Source organism: Epinephelus lanceolatus, chromosome 5 (genome assembly GCF_041903045.1).
Source record: "Epinephelus lanceolatus isolate andai-2023 chromosome 5, ASM4190304v1, whole genome shotgun sequence".
Taxonomy (NCBI): Eukaryota; Metazoa; Chordata; class Actinopteri; order Perciformes; family Serranidae; genus Epinephelus; species Epinephelus lanceolatus.
The window spans coordinates 20,023,633-20,048,168 of record NC_135738.1 but is presented as its reverse complement, the minus strand read 5'-3'; the positions used below and the strand labels follow the sequence as shown (position 1 = coordinate 20,048,168).

The 24,536-nt window shown below is 41.6% G+C and overlaps 2 protein-coding genes across 4 annotated transcripts in view; both read right to left on the bottom strand.

The window, feature by feature from the left end:
• The window catches only part of slc25a22a (solute carrier family 25 member 22a), a 21,968-nt gene extending 11,884 nt beyond the window's left edge, over positions 1-10,084 (bottom strand). Inside the window, exon 1 of one of the 3 annotated variants that reach the window (XM_033634958.2) lies at positions 9,288-10,084. The gene's annotated coding sequence lies outside the window, so the exon portion shown is untranslated. Of the gene's footprint in view, positions 1-5,461; positions 5,600-5,668; positions 5,824-9,287 lie in introns of those variants that run through there. The other 2 variants (XM_033634961.2, XM_033634960.2) reach the window with 2 other exon arrangements.
• On the bottom strand, positions 9,772-24,536 carry pidd1 (p53-induced death domain protein 1). The gene is made up of 15 exons (XM_033634957.2): positions 23,417-24,536; positions 22,611-23,024; positions 22,333-22,485; positions 22,162-22,213; positions 21,845-22,046; positions 21,220-21,369; positions 20,428-20,601; positions 20,198-20,345; positions 19,984-20,119; positions 19,747-19,897; positions 19,445-19,568; positions 19,170-19,285; positions 16,546-16,653; positions 16,096-16,292; positions 9,772-12,329 (listed from the first exon to the last, which is right to left on the bottom strand). The coding sequence occupies exons 1-15, from the start codon at positions 24,072-24,074 to the stop codon at positions 12,095-12,097; spliced, it is 3,018 nt and encodes a 1,005-aa protein (XP_033490848.1). The 5' UTR covers positions 24,075-24,536; the 3' UTR covers positions 9,772-12,094.

Here is a 24,536-nt window from a genome sequence, read left to right as displayed (position 1 = left end):
GGCAATTATTTAGCCAGGATAACTGTGACATTAAAATTTTCTAACCATCCCATGCCCACTGTCAACCAAATCAAATACAGCACTCAGTTACAGGTGGGGTGGCAGGTCAACGCTATCAAATCAAAGCAAGCAAGCAGCAAATCCTCACAATTATGGAGCTTAATATCTATTCATTTTTTGTCAATCAACTAATTGAATCAGTCCTACAGTCAGTGATGTAGTTGAGGGTATACCCACGTACCTATCTACCTAGAAGTATGTCCACCTCATCACCAACTACGACACTACTGCCTGCAGTTGATTATCAAAATCTCTGTATCTCACTTATTCATCCCTCACTAGGGACAATAGCACAAGATATATATCTCAGTAGTTAACCACTGTGCAGCTTAATTATGCCACATTGTTGACAGCCTCTTAAAATAGAGTGTTACTGATCAGTGTAGAAGGGTTACTTTGTTAAAACAAATCTATCATCACTGCAACATCTGTGCGTCGTGTGTGTCCTTGAACACTCATGTTTAATGCATGAGCTCTCTCATTGTGAGACTTGAATCAGTATAGGAGAGGCTCTGTCCTCTGTATGCTCAGACAGTCATTTCTGAGCAAACAGATGAAATACTGTACGTCAGATGTGGCCAAGATGCTCTATATTTTAGGTGCAGAATGCCCTCAGTGTAAGAAGATGCTTCCCATTCCCCCTTTCATTCTCTCCACCCCCTTCATCTACCAATCACAACCTGCCTCTGCGTGTGCAACCCGCCTCCTCCTCCTCTCTCCTCCTCACCGGCCCTCCCCCATCATTTCCCTCAGTCACGAGTCACGACTCACAAACACAGCTTTTCCGTTCCAGATCTTTGCTGACTTGTGGGTTTCTTTGTGAAGTGCATCTGCGCTTGTATGACACGAATATAACCAATTCCTCAGATTCACTTTCAGAGAGGCTGCACAGATGGATGTTTAGGTTTCCGATAACTGCATGTGAGCTTGAATGCAGCTGCGGTCTGGTGTGTTTAGTTTGGATGGGGACTTGAGGCCCCCGCTGGCTGCTCCAGAGGTGGAGGAGGGAGGAGGAGAGGGGTTTTCAGAACAGGTCAGCAAGCCACCTCTCTGCTCTCTGGTCTCTGTTGGCTCGGTGTTCTCGTCTGCTCCCTGGGGTTCAACACAGCCGGCTTCACAGCCCTCCTTCGTTGCTCATCGACCGCACCGTTTTCTCATCCAGCTGTGACACGAAGCACACCTTTCCCTTCTAAGTGCTACTTTTGTTTTCCCATTTCTTGTCACTGACTTCCAACTGAACCCAACTCCACAGTCAGCACTCTGATCCTCCTCACACAATAATGCACAGAATATTATGGTCTGTTAGTGACAGGACTGAGGAGATCATGTATGGGTTTTTAAGAACACTGCAGTCTCACATGAGTCACCCATCAAGCCGACATCTCCCTCCTTCTCTATCATGCTTGCGGCTTTATTGTTCAGTTCAGTTAATGCACACCACACCACTGTGTCTGCACCAGGACATTTATGTGACCCACAGTCATAGCCTGGCTGCACTGTCTTGTCATGACAATTGGAGTCTGTATGAAAACAACCAGCCCCAGTGTGCAGAGTCCAGAGCACAGTGGCATCACTCATCAAAAAAATCTCCAAGGAATTCCTTTTATTCTCACAGCAGGAGAGAGAAATAACAAACTGTGAGGAAACTGCAGAGGAACTGCTGCTTCTTCTCTCACGACACCACGTGAGCACGCCACTACAAAACTCAGTTACTTCAAGACAAAAACATTACTTAGACTTCTTTATCAAACTAGCCAATCACAAGCAACTTGAAACATCTCCCCCTTAAACACACGCACACACACACACACACACACATTCACAGAGAGGTCATATTTTGAGTTTTCACCTCCAGAGCAGATAAGCACTTAAGTGTAAACAATAGACAAGGTGATTGTGCAACTTGTCTGCTATGCAAAACCTTGAACTTAACAACTTAACTCGGCCAGTCATTGGACGCACTTGATAAGGGAGCTAATAGAGAGTCCGTGCGATGACTGACACAGATAACAGTTCAGTTTTTGACCCTTGCTCATCATTTCAAAGTGAACAATGAGGCAATAAACCCTGTTTTACTGACGTGGGTACTGAAAAGTTATGTTGAACCTTGGTAGTAAAGCAGCAAGCAATCTTATTTTGCTACAAGATCAGACATGACATCCCTAAAAGTTTTTTTTTAACTTAAAAATCTGAAATTACACATTCACAGAGTTGAGAGAGAATAATTATATGTACATCATGTAGGTGCAAGGCTATGAAAAAACAGCGTACATTGAGGAAAAAAGTAACGCCTGTGCACTCACTCCATGCCACACAAGTTTAATAAAGACCTGTAGGTGTAAGAGTCTGGACAGTGAAAATATAAAAACTCTGTTTGGAGTTTGAGAGCTTTTTAATCACCTCTTCTTCTCAGAGATCTAACAAATTTGACGCCAGTGTATCTCAGAGAGGCGACAGGGTGATTAGCCTCTCTGACATGCACTGACACTGGGTTACGCTGATCCCGGTTCCGGTTGCAGCTATCCTGGTTTAAGAGCTCTTTGTGTCTTTCCTACATGCTAAACCACATGGACATTTGATAAGATAAAGTACATTCTTTGTGGGGCAAGATACAGTGCCTCTTGCTTTCACTGTTTTTCCTGTTATCAGTAGAGTACATGTAGTAGACTTAAATGTAAAAAGTACATGAGCCACACCAATAATTTCTTTGCGGAGGATCAAGGGAAGTGGTATTTTTAAGCCTCGTTTCCACCTAACAGTGCAGTTCAGTTCAGTTCAGTTTAGTACACATTAGAGTGGTTATTTTTGCATTTCCATTTCAGTGCGCTCTGGCAACACTACATCCCTGCTCTTGTCTGACAAGGACTCAATGCGCAAACCCACAATTTTTAAATATTATATCAAGGGAGACGCTCACTGCAGACTGTTCTTTTTTTGTTCTGAAAATGTCAGTTCTATTGACGATAAATGAGATGTACAAGTTTCTCTAGTGGACGGAGCTGAGAGTTACAACAACCCTAGCATCATTTTAGAGTACTGTCTGCCGTGGAAATGCAAAGATCTAGGGTCTAATTACATATCTGTATGGGTTACGTACAGTACTAAAGATACTATACCTAAAGTTTTTGTTGGAAATGAAGCTTTAATGGGAATAAAATCAGATTTTACCAGCATTTGTGTTATGTTTTAGGGGTATTTGTACACTATTTTGGGCTGATCTTTAAATTCATTTATAAGATGTGGATCAAAGTTTAAAATGTGCCAGTGTTTTGCTTTTGTTTTGTTTTAATAATTTTTTCAAAATCTATTACAGTGCTGACTATTTTATATAGTACCTAGAATGATTATGTGGTAGAGGTTTTTTTTTTGACAAGTCACTCTTTCTGTGTTACAGTGCTAAATCTGTTTCATGCAGCTTTTCCTTCCTTTCATTATGCCCTCTTTCCTTGTATCTGTATTCTAATTCATCTGCTTGTTCCTCATAATCAGTTTGTTTTGTGCCAATTCTCCTGATACGACTGTACTGGGTGATGGGGAGGCTTGGAAAGATTGCCCATGTACGAAAGAACTTTGTCTGTTTCTTTTCTCAACAGATAAGTCACCAATGTCCTGCCCTCACACTTTACAACAGTGTCCAAAAAACTGATTTGTTGCACACCATGATCCATGGTAAATTTCAGATGCTCATGGCAGCGATTAAGACACTCATAAACTGCAGTAAAGAAGTAGATGTAATATTTTTCAGAACAGGCCACATATAGGGAACTGAAATTTGCAGACATTTTGCTACACATGCTAGTCCCTTTGCATCGCCTGTATTAAGTGGAAATTTTCTCAAACATGAAAACATTTTTAGAAATCTCAGCAAGTTCAATGAAACACTGGGTGCTTGGTAATGCCCAAGGTTGTCTTTAATCCAAAAATTAGAATTTGATCTATTTTCAGCAGGGTGTTTTAGACCCAATTTCTGTTCATGTATTTGAGATTTCTTTTGTTCAGCCTCAAGCTAAACATATCAAATTTTAAACACAGGTGAATGATGATGAATTTTTTATTAACTGAGATAGATGTCTGATGTATTTGTAGTAGGGCCTTTGCATTACTGTTTTTTTCTCTATGTAATTTTTCTATGTAATTCATTGACTGCTGTTGATTGTTTTACCACCCTGAGTGGTTTAGATTATTAACCACACCTGCCACCATAGAGCTTGTCACCCTATTAGTGTGTATTATGTAAAAATAGAGGTGTGGTTTCAACCTTTCAAACATTTTGCCATGATGAAGATCCAAGTAGGATCTTCTTTAAACTTGTGTGGCATGGAGTAAGTGTGCAGGCATTTAATTTTTCCTCATCACAAGTTCACAGACCAGTGCTTGTATAAAGTTAAATGCTTGTGAATAATGTCTAGTTTGTGTAATCCCACAAATTATTTGATTCGTTGTCAACTACTGTGACAGCTGATTCTAAGCTAGAGTAATTTTTTAAAGAAAAAAAGTTACATTTTTCTGATTACAGCGTCTTAAATGTGAATATTTTCTGGTTTCTTTACTCTTTTATGATGGTAAACTGAATATCTTTGAGCTGTGGATAACATTTGACATTTGAGGACGTCAGCCCGGGCTTTGAGAAAACACTGATCGACATTTTTCATAATTTTCTGACATTTTATTGACAAAACAACAAATCAATTATTTGAAAAAAATCAACAGATTAATCAACAATAAAAATAATCATTAGTTACAGCCCTATATTAAACACAGGGACAAGGGTCATAAATGGTATACTTGATTTTTACAGTCTTTTGACTTGCCTGAAAAGTCAGCTGATTATTATGTAATTAAGATTTTATATAAATATATAGACAAATATGATAAATAAAATATTCATAACACATGCTCTTAAATCTTTCTGGAATTATTTTCATTACAACTTAACAAGAAGCACTGTGCATTTCTGCACAATTACGATTTCAGATTGATACTGGGGTAATAGCTTTTCCACGTCTTATTATTTATTCATGTTGACCTTTTCAACTATTATAAGCATAGTTAAAAAAAGCAGTGACAGAGGCATGTATCTACTGTGTTTATAAATGGAGATAAGAAGATTTTCTTTCTAAAAATGCAAACAGTATGTACATTAGAGGTGCATTAAATAGCTGACAATACTGGATTGGTGCAGGTATAAATAAAAAATGAGGTGGGTGCAAAGCTTACATGTAGCTAGCTGCTTCAACTGATCTGCTCCAAGGCATGCCGCAATCACAGAAGACTTACAAAAAGATAAATATAATCGTGCAGATACTAAAAGTCTGGAGACAAATCCATTCCAGTTAATTTCCAATGCAAAACTCAATGCAAATTTACTCCTCTCATTCAAATCAACCAGAGAAATAGTTACCTCATCCATCACAGCTCTTTGGTTACCTCTCTGTGCTCTCGAGTGCCAAACAGAGTAAAGGTCCTGCTGACTACATGACAATTAGTTTGTTGAAAGATAGGAGGAAGTTGAGTGGCTGGCCTGCAGTGCACTGTGGTAGTCAGCACTTTGCTCACGTGACTGTGGCGTGTTGAAAAGACAGCAAAAGAAAGGAAAAATCACACATACCCTTCCTCGTCAGCTGAGAGCAGGCTGTTGTTACCAGCCCATCTGCCTCACATGTACTGGTTTGATTAAGGCGCTGCGAGCTCTAAGCCATCGCCAGAGAGGCTGCACTGAGGATCTGTTTCAGACACAAGTGTGTTCCTGCAATCCTCTATCAGATGTCAAGTGCTTCTCTGAGCTGCAGGAGTACAAAGGCCAAGTCGAATACACAACTCAATCTGTCCACTTTACATTCCATTTACAGACATTACATTCTTTATAAGTATGAATTTGAGCTTATGAGCTAATATTATATGGCTAACATCCAGCTTAATATTGTCCTTGTGAATATATTGCATTGTTAAATTCTCCTGGAGGGTGGGAATGCATATTAAATAGTTCTCTGCACTGACAGCTGTATGTCTACTGTTCTTCTCCATAGACCTGACAGCTGCTGTGCTGCTGTTATCGTGCTTTTTTAAAATAACTGTTTATGAGATGCCATCTATTTTTGGACATCTACAGCACTGCGGAAACAAGGGATGAAATTTGTGGTGTCACAGATAAATCTGATTACTATTCCCTCTTCCGCACAGCATCAGGATTATAAACCTAATTCCTATTTCTGAAAGCTCTCTCGCAATCTCCATTTACAACCAGTGGAGTGAGAGTTATGATCTGGGCACACAGCGATGCATTGCCACTACATGTGCTCTACACATTGCATCCATTAAACCTGCACTGATGCACATTGCTGTTATCACCTGCTGCAGATCAGAAATAACAAGTCAGGTTTCACTTTCAGGAAGCACAAATGCCCCTTCAGTGCGGAGAGGTGGTGTAGTGTTCAGTCCCTCCTCTGGCACCACAGGTATCTCTGGTGGCCCAGTTTCTAAAGTCACCTGGGGCATCTCCTCTGTTTTGCCTCCCTCTCGGCTTTCCCCCAGCCTTGATAGGAAAATAATGATACCACTGTGAATGGACTTTCCTTTAAAAGAAAGCTAAATGCACCATTGAAGCATCTGATTACAGCTGGCAGATTACAGTAAGGCCTTGAATGAAGGACTGTAGCTTTCACACAGGGGTAAAGCATCTTCCCACAGCACTGCCTATACGTCACTTTCATTCAGTGCACATAAACCAGTGACATTTAACAGTCCTTGCCTCTAGGATTTTGGAATACTTTCCTGCATGCAGATCAAATGAATATCATACACAATGTTGTTGTCGCCTCACAGGCATAGATTTTGGGGGAGACAAAACGGCTACCTCCAGAGCTGAAAAATGAAGCCAAGACAAAAGTGCAAAAAACTGCAGTTCTTTGAAAGGCCACTTGAGTCTGGCTCCAGAAGCCAGTCAGTCTCCAAGGACACCCATGTCACAAGTCCCAGCTTTATAGCAGAAATAAAAATTTACTGCCTGGCACAAAAACAGTTTTAGTCTTTATAGCTGATTTCCCTCTTCATGACAACTGTATGGGGGTTAATTTTTATATAACTCATCTGTTTACATTTAATCAAGGTTTAAATGTCGGTGAAGATTCTCTGTCATCCAGGTCATGGTAATCTTAAGTGCTATATCATAGGCAACTGGACTACTGGACTTTCAAGAAAAACAAGCAAGTCCAGTTGCCTACGATATAGCACTTATGGTCAAGTTATGCATAAATAAGGGCGGGCTGCTTTCAACAACAGGCCGTCTACCAATAGCGTCTTTGGCTTCTCAATCAGATCCACCCCTTGATCCTCCTCTCGCCAAAATATTGTCATCTCTGGCTCCAAAAAACCCAAGAGGGCAATGGCAAAATGCCAATGTCAAGTCCACAAACCAATGGATGAAGTCATGGTGGCTAAGTCCAATATTTTCAGACAGGAACATGCTCCAATAAACCCAGAGGCCAACGGCCAAAATGCCAAACTCATGACTTCAGAATGTGAAGTCCACAAACAAATGGGTGACGTCAGAATAGCTACGTCCATCATTTTCACAGACAAGAACATGCTCCAAACAACCAAGAGGGTGATGGCGAAAATGCCAACCTCAAGGCTTCAAAATGTGAAGTCTACCAACCAATGGGTGACATCAGAGTAGCTAAGTCCATCATTTTGACAGACATGAATATGCTCCAAAAACCCGAGAGGGCAATGGCCAAAATGCCAAGCTTGTGGCTTCAGAATGTCCACTAACAAATGGGTGACGTAAGAATAGCTATGTCCATCAATTTCACAGACAAGAACATGCTCCAAACAACCAAGAGGGCAACGGGCAAAATGCCAAACTCGGAGGTACAGAATGTGAAGTCCACAAACCAATGGATGACTTCAAGGTAGCAAAGTTCGTATTTTCACAGACAAGAACTTGTGCATCTGCCTCCCACCCCACACCTATAAAAACATTAAAGTAGCAGAGTACTTTCATTGTGACAAAATTAAATGTTTCCTCTATAAATTAATGCAGAAAAGGCAAAAATTGATGCATAGAATTATTAAGTGTTTGACGCTCAAATGTTCCGAAAGAGAACCCCAAACCCCTCATTGCATATGCATCCCCTAAATGTTGAAACATAACCAACACCCTTGTGTCTACTGGCCAATATAGGTACAACAGTTCCATTGGAAAACACAGGATGTCACCCTACACCCAAGAATGGCTCACCTTATCAATTATTTCAAGGCTGCAGGAGTGCTTTATTACACTACTTGGCCTCATCATAACCTCAACACACTGGGAAGAAGCATGCCTTACTTCTTGACATCTTACTCAGAAGTTAAATGTCCCCTCATGTGAGGAGCTGGAGGCCTCAGCAGAGAGGAGGGGGGTGAATAGAATAGCAAGGTGGGTGATATAGAAATGGCCCTCAATAGATAATGGTAAATGATTTAGATAAAAATCCAACCTTCCTTTCATCCTGTCCCAAGAAGTCACAGTGTGTTAATGTTTAGCTAGAGCCTGCCTGCCTGCCTGCCAGAGGTGAGCAGCTTCACTCTGCTCTACCAATGAAAAAGGAGGTGGGTACGGTTTAAGTGGGTTTACCCTCCACTACCAACATCCCAGCCCACATGTTAATTACTCCCTCACTACGGAGCAGGAAGCCGGCTGGAGACGGCCGCACTGGCCCCTTAAAGGTCTGGAGGAAATTCAGTAACATCCTAGAACCAAGCAAGCTAACATATACATACAAACCGACAGTGATAATAAATAACCGTTACACCTGTCACCAACGGCTCGTCGGTTTGATGGATAATAAATGACAAGGCATATTAACGATTGCCGTTATTCAATCGCTACCAATAACATTAACAACCGTTATAGCTTATATTTTAACAGATTCATAGGCCCGCCGTAAACGTTACCTATTTAAACCCACCGTATGGAACGTTAACGGTTAGGAAATAAGCTAGGCTCACACATAACGGAAAATGATATAACGTTACTGCCTCTCACAACGAAGCGGCAACACACAAAATCCCAAAACTAGCTAGCTTTCCATCTCCATTTTTCAACTGGACATTTAATATGTCGCCTTCACGTTATTTCCAGGTAACATTTTAACGGCTTCAAGCCAATTCAAGACACATTTCATGAACAAGACACCCGCCACGATTCACAATAAGACTTTCTCCGCATCCCGTTATCTACATACCACATAGAGCCGTTTCCGTTATCTCTCCCGGTGTAGCTGTGCTGTGAAATCAAAGCCTTTACTGTCTGTATCTTTGGCTGACAGACCGACAATAGCTAACCTACCGGTGTTACTAGCATTTGAGTCCAGAGGAGGGAGGTAGAGGAGGTGGGAATGAGAGCAGGGAGGGAGGGAGGAGGGAGGCGATGCATTGGAGTAGGATGGAAAAAAATAGAAAAGGGATTTAAAAAGGGGTCCTCTAGTGGTATGTAGTAGAAGTACAGACATTTATTTTTTATTTGCAGTAAAGGTGTAGAGGGTGGGGGATGGGGGGCCAGCGTCATCGTGACGATTCATCTCAACCCCATGACCTTGAGCACTAAAATAGAAAAATGGCTACAGCTGAAATATTGGGGATGATGTGCAGCATGCAGCTATGGAAGGGTCTACAACAAGCAATGACTCACTGCAGGGCTCTCTGCATGAGGATTATGCAGCTGACACATTTCTTTACATAACAGTTTTACTAGAGATGAAAACAGTGGAAATGTACACATACATTTAAAAAAGATCTAATGTCCTGATATGTCACTGATATATGCTGCAGTTAGGCTGGTTTCTAGGTGACCAAAGGCACACAAGGAAGAAATTTAATCAACCAGAAAAATGGCTCCTCTTGCACTTTCAGTAAGTAGTCTAGTCCAGCAGCTCCCAGTGTTTGCTTTGCCTCTTAACTCTGCCCTGAACAGGTAATACTGACCTTTCTGCCATGAAATGAAAAAAAAACAAAAAAAAACAAACCAGAATAAAAATACTCATGGTAAGTCAAAATATTGAGATACTGAGTCAAAATAACAGTCAACACGTATATGCAGGTTTTTTAATTTCAAGGAAACCTGCTAAAAAATAGGTAGTCAACTTCTGTACAGGTAGTGGTGTAGTGGTAGTTGATGAGGTGGTAGATGGGCAGGTGACCAAGGACAAAGTGGGTATACTCTACTGTATAATCCAATGGTTTTTTGGCTGATAGGTGGGTATACTGGCTGTTATTACTAGTGGTTAGCATTGTGGCCTTACAGCAAGAGGGTTCCCAATTCGAACCCAGGGTGGTGGGTTCAAACCTTCTGTGCGGAGTTTGCATGTGGGATGGGTTTTCTTCAGGTACTCCGGCTTCCTCCCAGTCTAAAGACGTGCAGGTTAGGTTAATTTGTTGACTCTAAATTGGCCGTATGTGTGAATGTGAGTGTGAACGGTTGTTTGCCTGCGATGGTCTGGTGAGCTGTCAAGGGTGTGCCCCACCTCTCACCCAATGTCTGCTGGGATAGGCGCGACCCCCAACAGGGTAAGCAGTTACAGAAAATGAATAAATAAATGAATGAAGGTGGGTATACTGTAAACAGACAGAAAAAGAGGTGGGTATACCCTGGATACCTCTGTATACCATTCACTAAACCACTGTATACTGGGCTCTGAATTAGACCAGAATGTCTTTCTATTTTTGTTTTTTTGGTGTGTCACATTTGGTGTCACGAACACACTGGATAACACAGTGAGTAAACAGTAGAATGCAGTATGGAGCCCAGTGAAAATGTTAACAATAGTTACTTCTTTCTTATGTCTGTTTCCAAGGGCCTAGGTGTCAACATTTGGGGGGACACATATGAAAAAGGGGTTTTGGGGTCCTCTACCAGAAAATTTAGAGCATCAAACACTTAATTACCTACATTCTGGTGAATTTTATGCACCAATTTGTGCCTTTTCTGCATCAATTTATGGCGTAAATGTCTTTGTCAAAATAAAAGTCCTCTGCTACTTGATGTTTTCATCAGAAAAATACTGAGGGGGACATGTACCCTGTTTCCCCCTCAAAATCTACACCTATGTTTGATACAAACTCAGTTTCTCTTTCAAACTTGGTGTCAACTCATTTTAGAAGATGTTCAGGTGCTGCTTAGGCAGAGACATTTTGTGGCGGTAAGTCATTAGTCAGGCTGGAAAAGGGGCAAAAATTAGCGCTTCTTCGAGTGTTGTGTTTTTTGATCACTGCCGATGAGATCTGATCGCACCAATAAATATTCAATACTATGACTATTGCAGTCATTTGTTCCAGAAATGAATGCCGATTGTAACCTGTTCGATACAAAACTGAGAGCTGGTGTGTGTTTTTTTTCTGTACAGTGAGAAAGGGGCTTTCTTAAATTTCTTTTTAAAATTTCTTAAAAGGGGTTATTGTTAAAATCATCTCATCTCACCTAAAGAAATCCAGACTGGGCCTTTCAGTGACCAGACAGTGGAAACCCCTGTACATGTAGTATGATCCAAGCCAATTGTGTAATACATACTACCTTTGAGTAACTGTCAAACGAATTGATTCAACTGATGATGCTGCTGTAATTCACAATACTGAGGTATAAAGTCAATTTCTGACATACTAAGTAAAAAAAATAGATATTATGTAAAAAATTATGACCTTGTATCTCATCATTTTGACTAACATGAGTAGTTTTATTTTCATCCTGTATAGCTTAATACATTTTTATCTCTTCCTGGCTTCCACAGGATTGTCTTGTATACTGAAACAGTTTTTAAAAAGTAGAAGTGGCAAAAAACAAGCCCGAGGCCATCATCTTTATGCAGCCCATCCATTTCACCTGTCTCCTGTAGGTCATCTTAAAGGTGCTGCCAGCTGGCTATCATGATTGTGTTAAGATAGATTTTTTGTACTCCAGGACACTTGTTTAGACAGCAGGATGAGATGATGGGGGCACACTGTAAACAAACAGGTTACTCAAGTGTAAGTCAGCCATCTGCACCCAGCATGGGTTTATCTACTGCTGTGCGTCACAGAGAGAGGAGCTCTCTGCTTCCAGGCCCACCCTCCTCAATGACTCTGAGTACTTTCTCCTTCCTATACTGACGATGTCCTCAATCTCCTCTGCCAGGTCTCTCCTGCCGCTCTCGATCATAGCTGCCACCAGTCGTGACGCCGCTCCTGGTCCTGCGTTCTTCTGTCCTCGGGCCCAGTGGAACAGCATGTCTAGCACCAAGGCTCCCAGATTGTCCCTGGCGAGGAGAGCAGAACATATACAAGAAGATTTACATCGGCTACTGTAACTTACCAAAGGTTTAAAAGATAACAGATGTATATATATATACAGTACAGGCCAAAAGTTTGGACACACCTTCTCATTCAATGTGTTTTCTTTATTTTCATGACTATTTACATTGTAGATTCTCACTGAAGGCATCAAAACTATGAATGAACACATGTGGAGTTATGTACTTAACAAAAAAAGGTGAAATAACTGAAAACATGTTTTATATTCTAGTTTCTTCAAAATAGCCACCCTTTGCTCTGATTACTGCTTTGCACACTCTTGGCATTCTCTCCATGAGCTTCAAGAGGTAGTCACCTGAAATGGTTTTCCAACAGTCTTGAAGGAGTTCCCAGAGGTGTTTAGCACTTGTTGGCCCCTTTGCCTTCACTCTGCGGTCCAGCTCACCCCAAACCATCTCGATTGGGTTCAGGTCCGGTGACTGTGGAGGCCAGGTCATCTGCCGCAGCACTCCATCACTCTCCTTCTTGGTCAAATAGCCCTTACACAGCCTGGAGGTGTGTTTGGGGTCATTGTCCTGTTGAAAAATAAATGATCGTCCAACTAAACGCAAACTGGATGGGATGGCATGTCGCTGCAGGATGCTGTGGTAGCCATGCTGGTTCAGTGTGCCTTCAATTTTGAATAAATCCCCAACAGTGTCACCAGCAAAACACCCCCACACCATCACACCTCCTCCTCCATGCTTCACAGTGGGAACCAGGCATGTGGAATCCATCCGTTCACCTTTTCTGCGTCTCACAAAGACACGGTGGTTGGAACCAAAGATCTCAAATTTGGACTCATCAGACCAAAGCACAGATTTCCACTGGTCTAATGTCCATTCCTTGTGTTTCTTGGCCCAAACAAATCTCTTCTGCTTGTTGCCTCTCCTTAGCAGTGGTTTCCTAGCAGCTATTTGACCATGAAGGCCTGATTGGCACAGTCTCCTCTTAACAGTTGTTCTAGAGATGGGTCTGCTGCTAGAACTCTGTGTGGCATTCATCTGGTCTCTGATCTGAGCTGCTGTTAACTTGCCATTTCTGAGGCTGGTGACTCGGATGAACTTATCCTCAGAAGCAGAGGTGACTCTTGGTCTTCCTTTCCTGGGTCGGTCCTCATGTGTGCCAGTTTCCTTGTAGCGCTTGATGGTTTTTGCGATTCCACTTGGGGACACATTTAAAGTTTTTGCAATTTTCCGGACTGACTGACCTTCATTTCTGATTGGTTCTTGCCATAATATGAATTTTAACAGTTGTCCAATAGGGCTGTCGGCTGTGTATTAACCTGACTTCTCCACAACACAACTGATGGTCCCAACCCCATTGATAAAGCAAGAAATTCCACTAATTAACCCTGATAAGGCACACCTGTGAAGTGGAAACCATTTCAGGTGACTACCTCTTGAAGCTCATGGAGAGAATGCCAAGAGTGTGCAAAGCAGTAATCAGAGCAAAGGGTGGCTATTTTGAAGAAACTAGAATATAAAACATGTTTTCAGTTATTTCACCTTTTTTTGTTAAGTACGTAACTCCACATGTGTTCATTCATAGTTTTGATGCCTTCAGTGAGAATCTACAATGTGAATAGTCATGAAAATAAAGAAAACGCATTGAATGAGAAGGTGTGTCCAAACTTTTGGCCTGTACTGTATAGCTATAGCCATGAGCAGTGCTGTATGTTTTAGTACCACCATAGGATAAAATAATTTGCTAGATACTGTACCTTAACCTATGAAATGTACTAAACCTCTATTAATACGTGGTATTAGGATCTCAATGCAGTTGGAAGATAAACCATGTATAAATTATAAGATTCTGGATATGCATCTCCTGTTTCCAAAGAACAAAAATCAACCATCAAATACACATATCATTAAAGGGGGCAACTACATTTAATTTATTTCAAATAATGAGATATAAAGGTATGTAAAAGTTACCCTTGTGAGCAAAGATCTCAAGCTTCAGATCGTTCTGATTATATTTCCAATGTTTGTTTTTTTACTTTGGCAACAAGGTCAACTCATGACAGATTCTTTATATAGTCATCTGCTCCAGGCACGCTACTGCAAGTGTTTACATTACATAGCCTACACTGTTTAATGAAACTACATGCTAATGTCAGGGAAATATGTGGTCTTGGCTGCCGTTGCTATTAATTTCTCCCTGATTTCGGATCATATTCCTGCTGGAACATCTCCAGTTGTGTTTATAAGCTTTTATTGGTGATTTCTAATGGGAGAATGTGTGGCTACACAGTCATTCCCCTGCTGCAAGTGCACTGCTACATGTAGCTACTAGGGGTGTAACAATTCATCGATCTGGATCAGTGTATCGATTTAGCGATCAACGATCCGATGTCATTGATGCAAAATGAAAACATCGATTCATATCGATATCCATATGCTTTTATTTTGAAAGTCTGTATCACTTGTCAAACTGGTGGTAGGCAGAGCAGCCAGGCTGAAATTCAACTGAGCTGTACTGGCGGGATATGCAGTGACTTAAAATCAGTGGTGAGTAATAAATATAATACCATTACATGTAATTTGTTAAACCATGAGTAGAGGGAGAAAGTCTGCTAGCCACTAGGCTAATTTATGCAACGTAAACATGCTTAGGCTAATGATGAGAAGCTGGCAAAAAACAGTTGTTTTGTCTCTAAATCTTGACAATTATTATTGAGCCAAATTTGATACTTGTGTTAAATGATCTTGTTGTTTTATGGCAGTTTGGAGAAGTTTGCTTTCAGGGCTTTAAGCAAGATAACCTTGAATATGATGGTTTGGCACCCTGATGATGATGGTTTGGGTTAAGATGAAAGGTTTTCTTCCAGAAAGGTCTTCTGTCAGAAAGCCCTGAGGGTTAACTTATCCATGTGCTGTTTTATGTCCGTTGGTGGAGTCAGTTTAAAGTAAACTTTACTGCCCCTAAGCTGTTACAGAACATTAAACCGTGTACACATGATCCAATAGAAACCCAAGATACAAGTATGAACCTGAAAATGAGCATAATGGGTCCCCTTTAAAATGACATGTGAAAGAACTCCTATATAACAACCTGACACAGAAAACGATTTACGCAATAGTATGCATGATTTAACATAATGCGTTTTTCTTCCACCTCCAGGATGCGTCACAAGAGGTTTGCTGAGCATGAGGAGTAGGGGGGAGGGACAGATGAGCATCAGTCTGTGTGTAATCTCCTGCAGTGTCCCAGATGGCTCAGTGATGGCTGACAGTGCAGATTAAAACAATCAAAATTCTCTACCATTTCTCTCCCACTGTGGTTTTCCTTCACTCACATTACATCTCACTCCATCTTGATCCCTTAGAGGCTTTGGCTGTGCTAACACAGATGTGTGTGCACGCACTGGTTACGTCATTCCCTCATGTAGAGAGAGGTGCTTTAAACAGGAAATGTACATTTTTAGCTAAATCTCACTGTCAGGTTTACACATCCTTTTTTATCTTTAACAACAATCTAGATTAAACAGGTTAGGCTGGCATAATAATATTCTTGTTTTCCAATTACAATTGAGTGCTGCTTTTATATAAATGTGAAACTAACCTCTAAAAGGGAGAGGTCAACTCAAAATCAAAAATCCATTTTACCTGTAGTGTACTAAAGTTAAATATTAAAAACCACATAAGTATATTCTAGCTTGTAAAAACAATCACCAAATCAGAAAATATTGAGTTCAGTTATGAAGACGACACGGTTCATCATTCCTACCTGTACTTGAACTGGATACGGTCCAGCTCCTGGTAGCTTAAGCCAAGATTGATTCCAATAACACGCCAGTCCTGTCCGATCTGAAGAGAAATGGACAGCAGGTTGGCCTCTGTCAGGTAGCCGCTCTCAGGGTCACCCAGGTTCAGAGGAGGATACTGGATCTCCTCCATGACGTAGTTATTGTCTGAGTTTAGAGCCTGTGATAAAACCAGAAAGGGAATAAATATGTGCAGTGCTTCCCTCAGCTTTTAAAAATATATTGTAGGTAGCAGCTGACATTATTTTGTTGCTTTAGTTGACAGAAATAAGCATCTAGTTTAGACTCTACATAACAATATAGCAATTTAACATAATATAACATAAAAAATATGTCTATAAATGGATATTCACATGGATATAACTACATTATTATATGAAAAAAAAATAAAAAAAAATATGGCATCAACTGACAGGAAGTCTAAGTGGTAAAGTTGCAAGCCACTGGCTGTCAAGTCCTTTCCTCTTCCTCGCCACTTCCTCTGGCAGATCGCTGGGAATCTCCCCTCTATAAAAAGATACCTGTAGAAGATTCAGGGATTAAAAAAATAAAAATAAACACACACACACAAACATATTTTCAATGTGTTGTCCATATAGACTGATTGATGGGACAAAATAACAATTGCATTTCTAACCGGCACTGAGCCAGGTGACTGTGGTAACCTGGTACAATTTACATTGAGTAACCATGAAGACAGAAACATCCATACAATGCAGCACAATAAATACTACCAAATAATAACTTTACATAACATGTTAATATTATATTGGTTTTCTTAGAGACCAATACTTAAATTGTTTGTGTTTTAAATAAATTCTTTTGTACATTTGGAGGTCGTACTTTTCGGTTTGATGATTTACGCTAAGAGCTTTTGTTTTTTTTTCTACATAGCATATGAATGAGCATAAATATTAGAAACGCCTTTCTATATAATATAAACCAATACGTCTGACAGTTTCACAAAGGTAGCATGTATTATAGGATTGGCTTAGATCATATAACAGTGTCATTTAAAGGCTCATTTAAAGGCTCATTCAGATGAGATTTATTTCTCTAAGGAGAGAGGTGTTTTTAACATCACATTATTATTCTAATCAGTGATTTCGATCCCATCACGAGCACATTCGTGGGTAATAATTCCCCTCCACCCCTGTAATAATTACAAGGCACAATTCCATCCTTTTTTTTCTGCCATGTCGCTGGTCTTTCTGTAATTTAAATCCCGTAGGGGGTGACATCCTTGTCTTTTGAGTCAACCTCTGATTTTTTACAGTAGGATGAGCTGCTGGTACTTCTCTTTTTTTCCTTTTATCTAGGGGCGTCCCAAACAAGTTTCTTGCACCCCATCTCGATCCAAGTCATTTAATACTGAATAACTGCCAATATGGAGTCCCGATCTGATACCTTCCTAGATAATATAGCTGGACATTGCACACTTAAGTTATTTAATTATTCAAATCAAATGTATATGCTAGACAACTGAATAGCTCTGCAATGCATTAGGAAAAAAATCCCTGCATCCAACCTGTTCCTTATTGTTTATTTATAACAAAATAAGTAAATAGGTATAAAATAACAAACCCTCTCTTTATTGTTTTGGCCTTGTTGCACTCTCAAGGGAATTTCTCTGTCCCTTTAAGAGACTATTCTTCAGCGTGTGTTGCCTTAGTGCAGCTTTTGTACAAGTTACCTGAATGAACCGTCGTCTGACTTTTTTTTGCGTGGATGATGCTACATAAATGCATTACTCTTATTGACTTTAAGCTCCCGTAGCTTTTGTTGCACTTTGCAGTAGCTGTGGTGAGTGTGATTGTCTTCGGTTCTGCACTGCTGCCTATCTGTCCTCCGCCTGCTGTGAAACACTGTGTGCCATAAACGCAAGATATTCTCACACTGAGCTGTAATGAAACGAGGGCTCATAATTTTGGTAAAAAAAACAACATATATAAACATTCTCATACTGCATTTTACTGTCAGTTATGGCATGTTATGTTTTGCTGTGGGTGGCTTTTACACACACACACACACACACACACACACACACACACACACACACACACACAGGAGCTCAAGGGATTGGAGGACAAAAGGAGAACAGAGAGTTTAAGACGGCTGTTCCCCTTTTGTCTCTGCATGAAAGCTTTGTGAGTTTAAACACCAATGTGACAGCTGACGTAAAACAAAGGATTGGATCCTCTATATAATTCACTATAGCAAATCCCTGTCATTTAAAAAATGCCTTGATCGGCCCTGATACTGATCTCTGAGATTGGATCGGGCTCTAATTGCTTAGACTTTTATATGAAAATGTGAATCGGTAACTGGGTTTGGTAATCTGATGATGCTGACATCGTCATATAGGCCTTACTGGGTACCACTATGATAACAGAAACATTTAAATTATTAAATGGGCTGTTGTCACTGCAGCTACAAGCTGACACTGGTATCCTCTTTTTTGCCTGTATTTCTCCACATTTTGGTAAACTGGCACCATTATAAGTATGGTAAATTAGCTATTAGCTGGTCCTGTTTATAATGTACCCACAGATGTACAGACAACTACCAGTGGAATACTTTGATACTGAAGAAAACTTAAAAATTTAGGATTCCTAGGCAAGCTCTGAAGGATCTTTAAGCTGATTTATGGCCATTTACTGTATTTGCAATGGAGATCATGATATCCTTGGAAGGTGTAAGTCACTCTAAATAATATCAGTATGTCAAGATTTGACAAAGTTATGACTCCAAGAATGAATGGCCTGCAATTTCCCAGTGATTAAAATGTCACCTCCCCCTGTAATGTAAGCCATATTCGGATGGGGCTTTAGTGTAGAATATATTGTGCAATGTGCAGATGAGTGATTTGAACAATTTGTTACTTATTGTTTGCTATAATGTAAATGAGATCATGCAGTCTTTGCACCAGGTGTACCACCATGTAATGTGGAAATTTAAGATTCATAAAGTGACTTTGTGCACAGACAAATCAGCAGCAATCATTATTCCAGTCACTGCACCATCTTGTCTGTCTTACTTGTCCCCTTACTGGCACCTTCTGACCCTGAGCTGGACAGATGTAGACTTCCTTCAGATTCTTCAGGCTGGAGTAAAACTCAAAACACAGTCTTCCCGCCACACAGTCTGGTCTCTCTGGAGAAAACAGGAAAGCATAAAATGTCTCAAGGACACTTCTTACAAATGGCAGTTTCAGGACAATCATTAACAGCAGCACATCATTAGACCTCAGAAGGAAAGGAAGCAAGAGACAAAGTGTTTATTTAAGATACAGCTTCAAAGAGGACTTCAGACCTGTGCTGATATCCAAGCCTCTCTCAAAGCCGGCGAAGAACTGCTCTCCTTCCAGCATTTCACACAGGTCTGAAGGCTGAGGTCCATCATATTGCTCTGACAAAGACTGCACTCTGCTGTCCACCTGGGTAGGAAGCATCACAATCACCGTTTAGCATTTATGCGTAACTGTTACGATTTAATTCACACTGATTATGAAATTAGTGCCAAAGCTGAGAGAAAAAGCAGATATACAGACTGTCTTTGGTCTAAGTAGATCTCTTTAACTACACATTCAGAGCATAGAGAGCAGAATTACACACCTTGTTAGCAGGTAAACACTGCAGCATAACTTGTGAAGGATCAGTCTTCCTCTGGAGGACGAGAAACTGAACTCTAAACTGTTTAAGCTTTTGATAAACCTTCCTGACCACCCCACTGACACAGCGCTGAGTCGTGTACCACAGCCAGTACCTGTGATGGTGCACACAAAGCTGTGTTAGTGCCATGTAAATTTATTAATCAAACAAACATTATGAGAACATATGACAGATACCTACCAGGAGAAATGTGTGATGTAGAAAATGGCATACAAATGGGTGACGTAGAGAGACACTTGCGATGTAATGTCAGTCCAGGTTTGGGCAGTGGGGTCTCCGTGTAGCAGATACAAACAGGACATATCGACTGTATGGCCTGCAGCAGCGCCAGATATGTTAATATATGCTTATACATTCTGTTATAAACATGTCTGAGAGCAAGGACATACTGTACCTGTGACTCCAGATGGCAGAGGGATCTGAACTTTGACACGCTGCAGGAAATCTATGCTGGGAGTCTGAGAGAGGCAGAGGAGAGGGCTAACTGTGGCCTGAGGATCACCACACAGCGTCTGGACCTCTGACACAGACACCTGCAGCACCTACAGAAGGAGAGACAAACTAAAGTCTTGCAAATCACAGATATCACAATGACACACTCATATCCATATGATGTAGTGTTACCTGTAAGGTTATGACGCGGGTCTGCACGGTGGAGTCTGGAGGAAAGTGGAGCTTAACTCCAGGGTCGGCGCTGGATACCAGCAGAGTGCCAGCTGGTGTGACAGAGCAACTGTCCTTTACTGGACGGGACACTGCCATAAACCAGGAGAACTGTCTCACCGAGCAGCAGGCCAGCTACAGGTACACCAACACTCATTAAAATTTTGTACTGCCAAGGAAAAAAGCTTAAAGGGACAGTTCACTCCAAAATCAGATATACATATTTTTCCTTTTACCTGTAGCGCTGTTTATCAGTCTAGATTGTTTTGGTGTGAGTTGACAAGAGGCTCCTGCTTGTGACAATGTGACATGTAAACATTAATGGTGTCTTCCTTAGCTGAGCTGTAATGTTAGCTTGCTCAGTGCAGCTAGGTGAGCTAGCAGTGGATGCACACTTCCTTCTACATGGTGATGCAGTTGGTGGATGTAGTTCACTAGACAGAAAACAGTTCCTACATGAAACTGCTCACAACAAGGTCTGTGGATTATCTTGAGTAACTGGGTCATGATTTCTGGAAAGAGACATTGCTGTTGAGTTTTTTAAGTGTATTTTTTCAGGGCCATCTAGCTCCATTATATTCAAAAGAAGGCAGACATCTCTACAGCTGATACCTCCAACACTTGGCAACTCACAACAAAACAATCTCGATTGATAAACAGCACTACAGGTAAGAGCAAAAACATGTATTTTTAATATTGGGGTGAACTGGCCCTTTAAACACAACTGTAATAAAAGAGGTTTTTACACATTACCCTTGCTGGACGTCCACCAGGGTGGCTGCTGTGGCTCTTGCTTCCCCTCCTCAGAACAGTGGGCAGAGTGCTCCATGACTGTCCGTCAAACCTCTGCACCACCACCTCCCTTCTTCTGGTGCGATGATATGACACACACACCTCCACAGGCTATACAGAGTTCAAAGTTGAAGCACATTTACGTAAGATAAGTGCAGGAAAGAGCACACTGTGACTAGATGGAACGAGAATAACCCGTGAACACTAACGACTATTTTCAAAAAAGTCTTCACAATACTAATTTTAAGAACTGGTCCAGCACAAATATTGAATCCTACAATTCCCATAATGCCACACTTTCCGTTAGCTCCTCAATGCCTGGTGAATGCCCATGTCTCTTAAACTCCACACCTTTAGTGTGTAATGCAGACTTCCTGTTATAGATTCTTCTCTAAGTCCAAACTGAGGTCGCCCTGATGACATCACTATGACTTAATCAGGGTTATTTTTTCAGACAAGGCTCCTCCAAAGCCACTGACAACATTATACAACAGCTCTTTTACAGAGTAGTCCCAAAAATGATGAGGAAACCAATATAAATGCGTAAAATCCATGCAGTGTCCCTATAACAGATGTGGTATAATACCTTTAGAAATGTAATTCCATGAGGACGAAGTTCCAGTGGACGACTCAGCAACACGTCATGCTCCTCCAGCCGCACCCACTTCCTCTCCGGCCTTATCTCAACCCACTCCAGTCTTGTGGTTGTCACCAGGCACCCCGGGGGGAACAGCAGCTCAGCCCCCCCTGGGAGAAACACATGACACCCAGCAGACGAAACACAGAAACTAAGGAGCAAAAAAGGAGCATGACATCTTTAATCTTAATCTGGTCAGAGACACCTTAACTGACAGTATTACTACAGATTGAGAAAATGTTTCCACACTGAGAGTGACACTGTACCTGTGCTGATTATATCCAAGGTGCAACTCTTGAATTTTTGTTTCTACTCGATCTAGTTAGAAAACAGTGATGCAACAGAGTGAATGTGTTGACAGTGAATGTAACGCTGTTTTAGTACAGGCGAAATTATTTAAAAACTAATCAACTTGAAGCTTATTGTCCTGTGCTCACCAGGTGTAGGAGGGAGAAGAGGAGGGGTTGGAGGACGTCCCAAAGGATTGTCACGCACATCTATTTTCAGCAGAGGCAGTTTGTTCAGACAATGTGGGATCACGCGGAGGTCGTTGCTGTAGATGACAAGCTCCCTGAGGGCGACAAGGGAGCCTGGGCAACACAGGAAAAATCATTTGCACCTTTCTTTTTTTACTGCTGCCTTCATGCTTGAGAATTCTTGTTTGTTTTTTGAAACAGTCTTTCACTGACACTCCCACTCAGCCTTACACCCTTACCCATGCTTTCTGGTAGCTGTTTCAGCTTGTTGTGAGACAATTCCAGCTTCACAAGCTCCCCCAGACAACCAATTTCATCAGGTAGCTGCTGAAGGAGGTTGTGTGAAATATCCAGTGTCTGCAGCATTTTCATTTGACCCAGGCTCGGGGGAAGAGAGACCAGCTCGTTCCCCAGGAGGGAGAGGTAGGTGAGGGAGGACAGCTGGCCTATATCGGGAGGCAAAGCTGAGAGGTGGTTGTGACAGAGGAGCAAAGAGGACAGAGCGGGCAAGCTGAGAAGGCAGGATGGCAGACAGGAGAGCTGGTTGAAGGAGAGATCCAGGTGAACCAGATGAGAGAGGGAGGAAACAGATGTGGGCAAAGTGGTGAGGAGGCCAGGCAGCGGGTCACCTTGCGAGTAATAAAAACAGTGTCCTTGAAATAGAAAGAAAAGGGGGTAATCAGACAGAGGATTACACCCATATTACATTGCATTAAAATAGCATTTACTGTATCTACTTTAGTATGTTAGAACCAATGAAATAAGGTGAATTAAGCCAGTGGTTCCCAACTGGTCCAGACATGGGGTCCAGATTTCTCCTGAGTCATTAATTCAAGGTCTACACAGTTTAATATATTCAGCGTATCACTTAAAAAGCAAAACTCTATGCTGGAAATTCACTGCTCTGTCACTTGCGGTCCATTCAGAATGGACCTGCGACCCACTTTTGGATCGCGACCCACCAGTTGGGAACCGCTGAATTAACCCATTTAACCATCTATTCTAAGCAGCAGTTGATACCACATGAAATTAATCAGAAAAGTACCCCGAACAGCCAGTGAACGCAGCTCTGTCAGATGGTGTAGGACATCCAGTGCACCATCCAGGGCTGCCTTATCCTCAGAGCCCAGTCTCAGGTACTGGAGCCCCCTCAGCTGCTCCGGGACGGACCCCCAAAGCAGAGGCAGTGCAGCTGCTCCTCCCTGGTACACATCCAGGGTCAGCCTTGTATCAGTCAACACAGCTGGGAGCTCCACAGAGGGAGGCAAAGGTGGAGTCAGAGACACAGCAGAGGAAGAAGAAGATGAGGATGAGGAAAAATTGGCATGGTGATGGGTGGGGAAGTAAGAGGAGGAGAGGCTTGATATGGAGGGAGCACAGGTGTCCATGAGGCTGGAGGGAGACACAGAGGGAGCATCCCTCTCTGGCTCAAGAACTTCTGCTTGGCTCTCAGACATCACACCGCTTGACATCGTCGGTCCAGCCTCCCTCTCTGACTTCTCCTGATCCTGGTACACAAGCTCTCTGCACAGCCTCAGAGCCAACATGTCCGTGGAAGGGTCTGGTACTCCACCTGTGGATGTTATTGAAGGTGCCACTCCCACTTCTTCATCCTCCGACCTGCCTGGCATCACAGTCCAGCCGGCTGCCTGCTCTCCATCCTCTTCATCAGGAGCTGCCTCTTCCTCGCTGCTTCTCTCCATTGAAGACACTGTTAATAACTACAGACAACTAATTGGCTAAAAACGTCCTAAAGGTCCGACACTGGTCCGAGGGTGTCTCTCTGCATGGTGTGTCTGTAATGTCACCCATTACACTATCACATATAGTCATTAAAGTCAAACATAGCTAAACGACTGCCATTAATAAACGACCAGGCACATGTAACTGACATGTTTGCTGAGTGGTAAGTTATAACTGTTACAGTAATGTTAGCTGTTAGCTCGTCACATCACGTGAATGTTAGCTAAAATTCACATATCTAATGCTCTCTGTGGCGACATTAATAACCGTTATGTACCGTTTCTCATATTACTCACGAGCTAATGTAGCGTTATTTACTAAATAATATGAATTATCAATCTCTGTGTTAAGTTGTTTCTCTCTCGAGCTCTCTGATTTCTTTCACTTCCTTGTGTTCGACAATGTTTTTAAAGAAAAAGCCT

Coding starts and splice junctions, on each gene's coding strand:
- pidd1 (XM_033634957.2), bottom strand. CDS start 24,074: ATGGAGAGAAGCAGCGAGGAAGAGGCAGCTCCTGATGAAGAGGATGGA. Junction 22,214..22,332: donor TCTTCTCCCTCCTACACCTG/GTGAGCACAGGA, acceptor TTTTCTAACTAG/ATCGAGTAGAAACAAAAATT. Junction 21,370..21,844: donor ATGGAATTACATTTCTAAAG/GTATTATACCAC, acceptor AACTCTGTATAG/CCTGTGGAGGTGTGTGTGTC.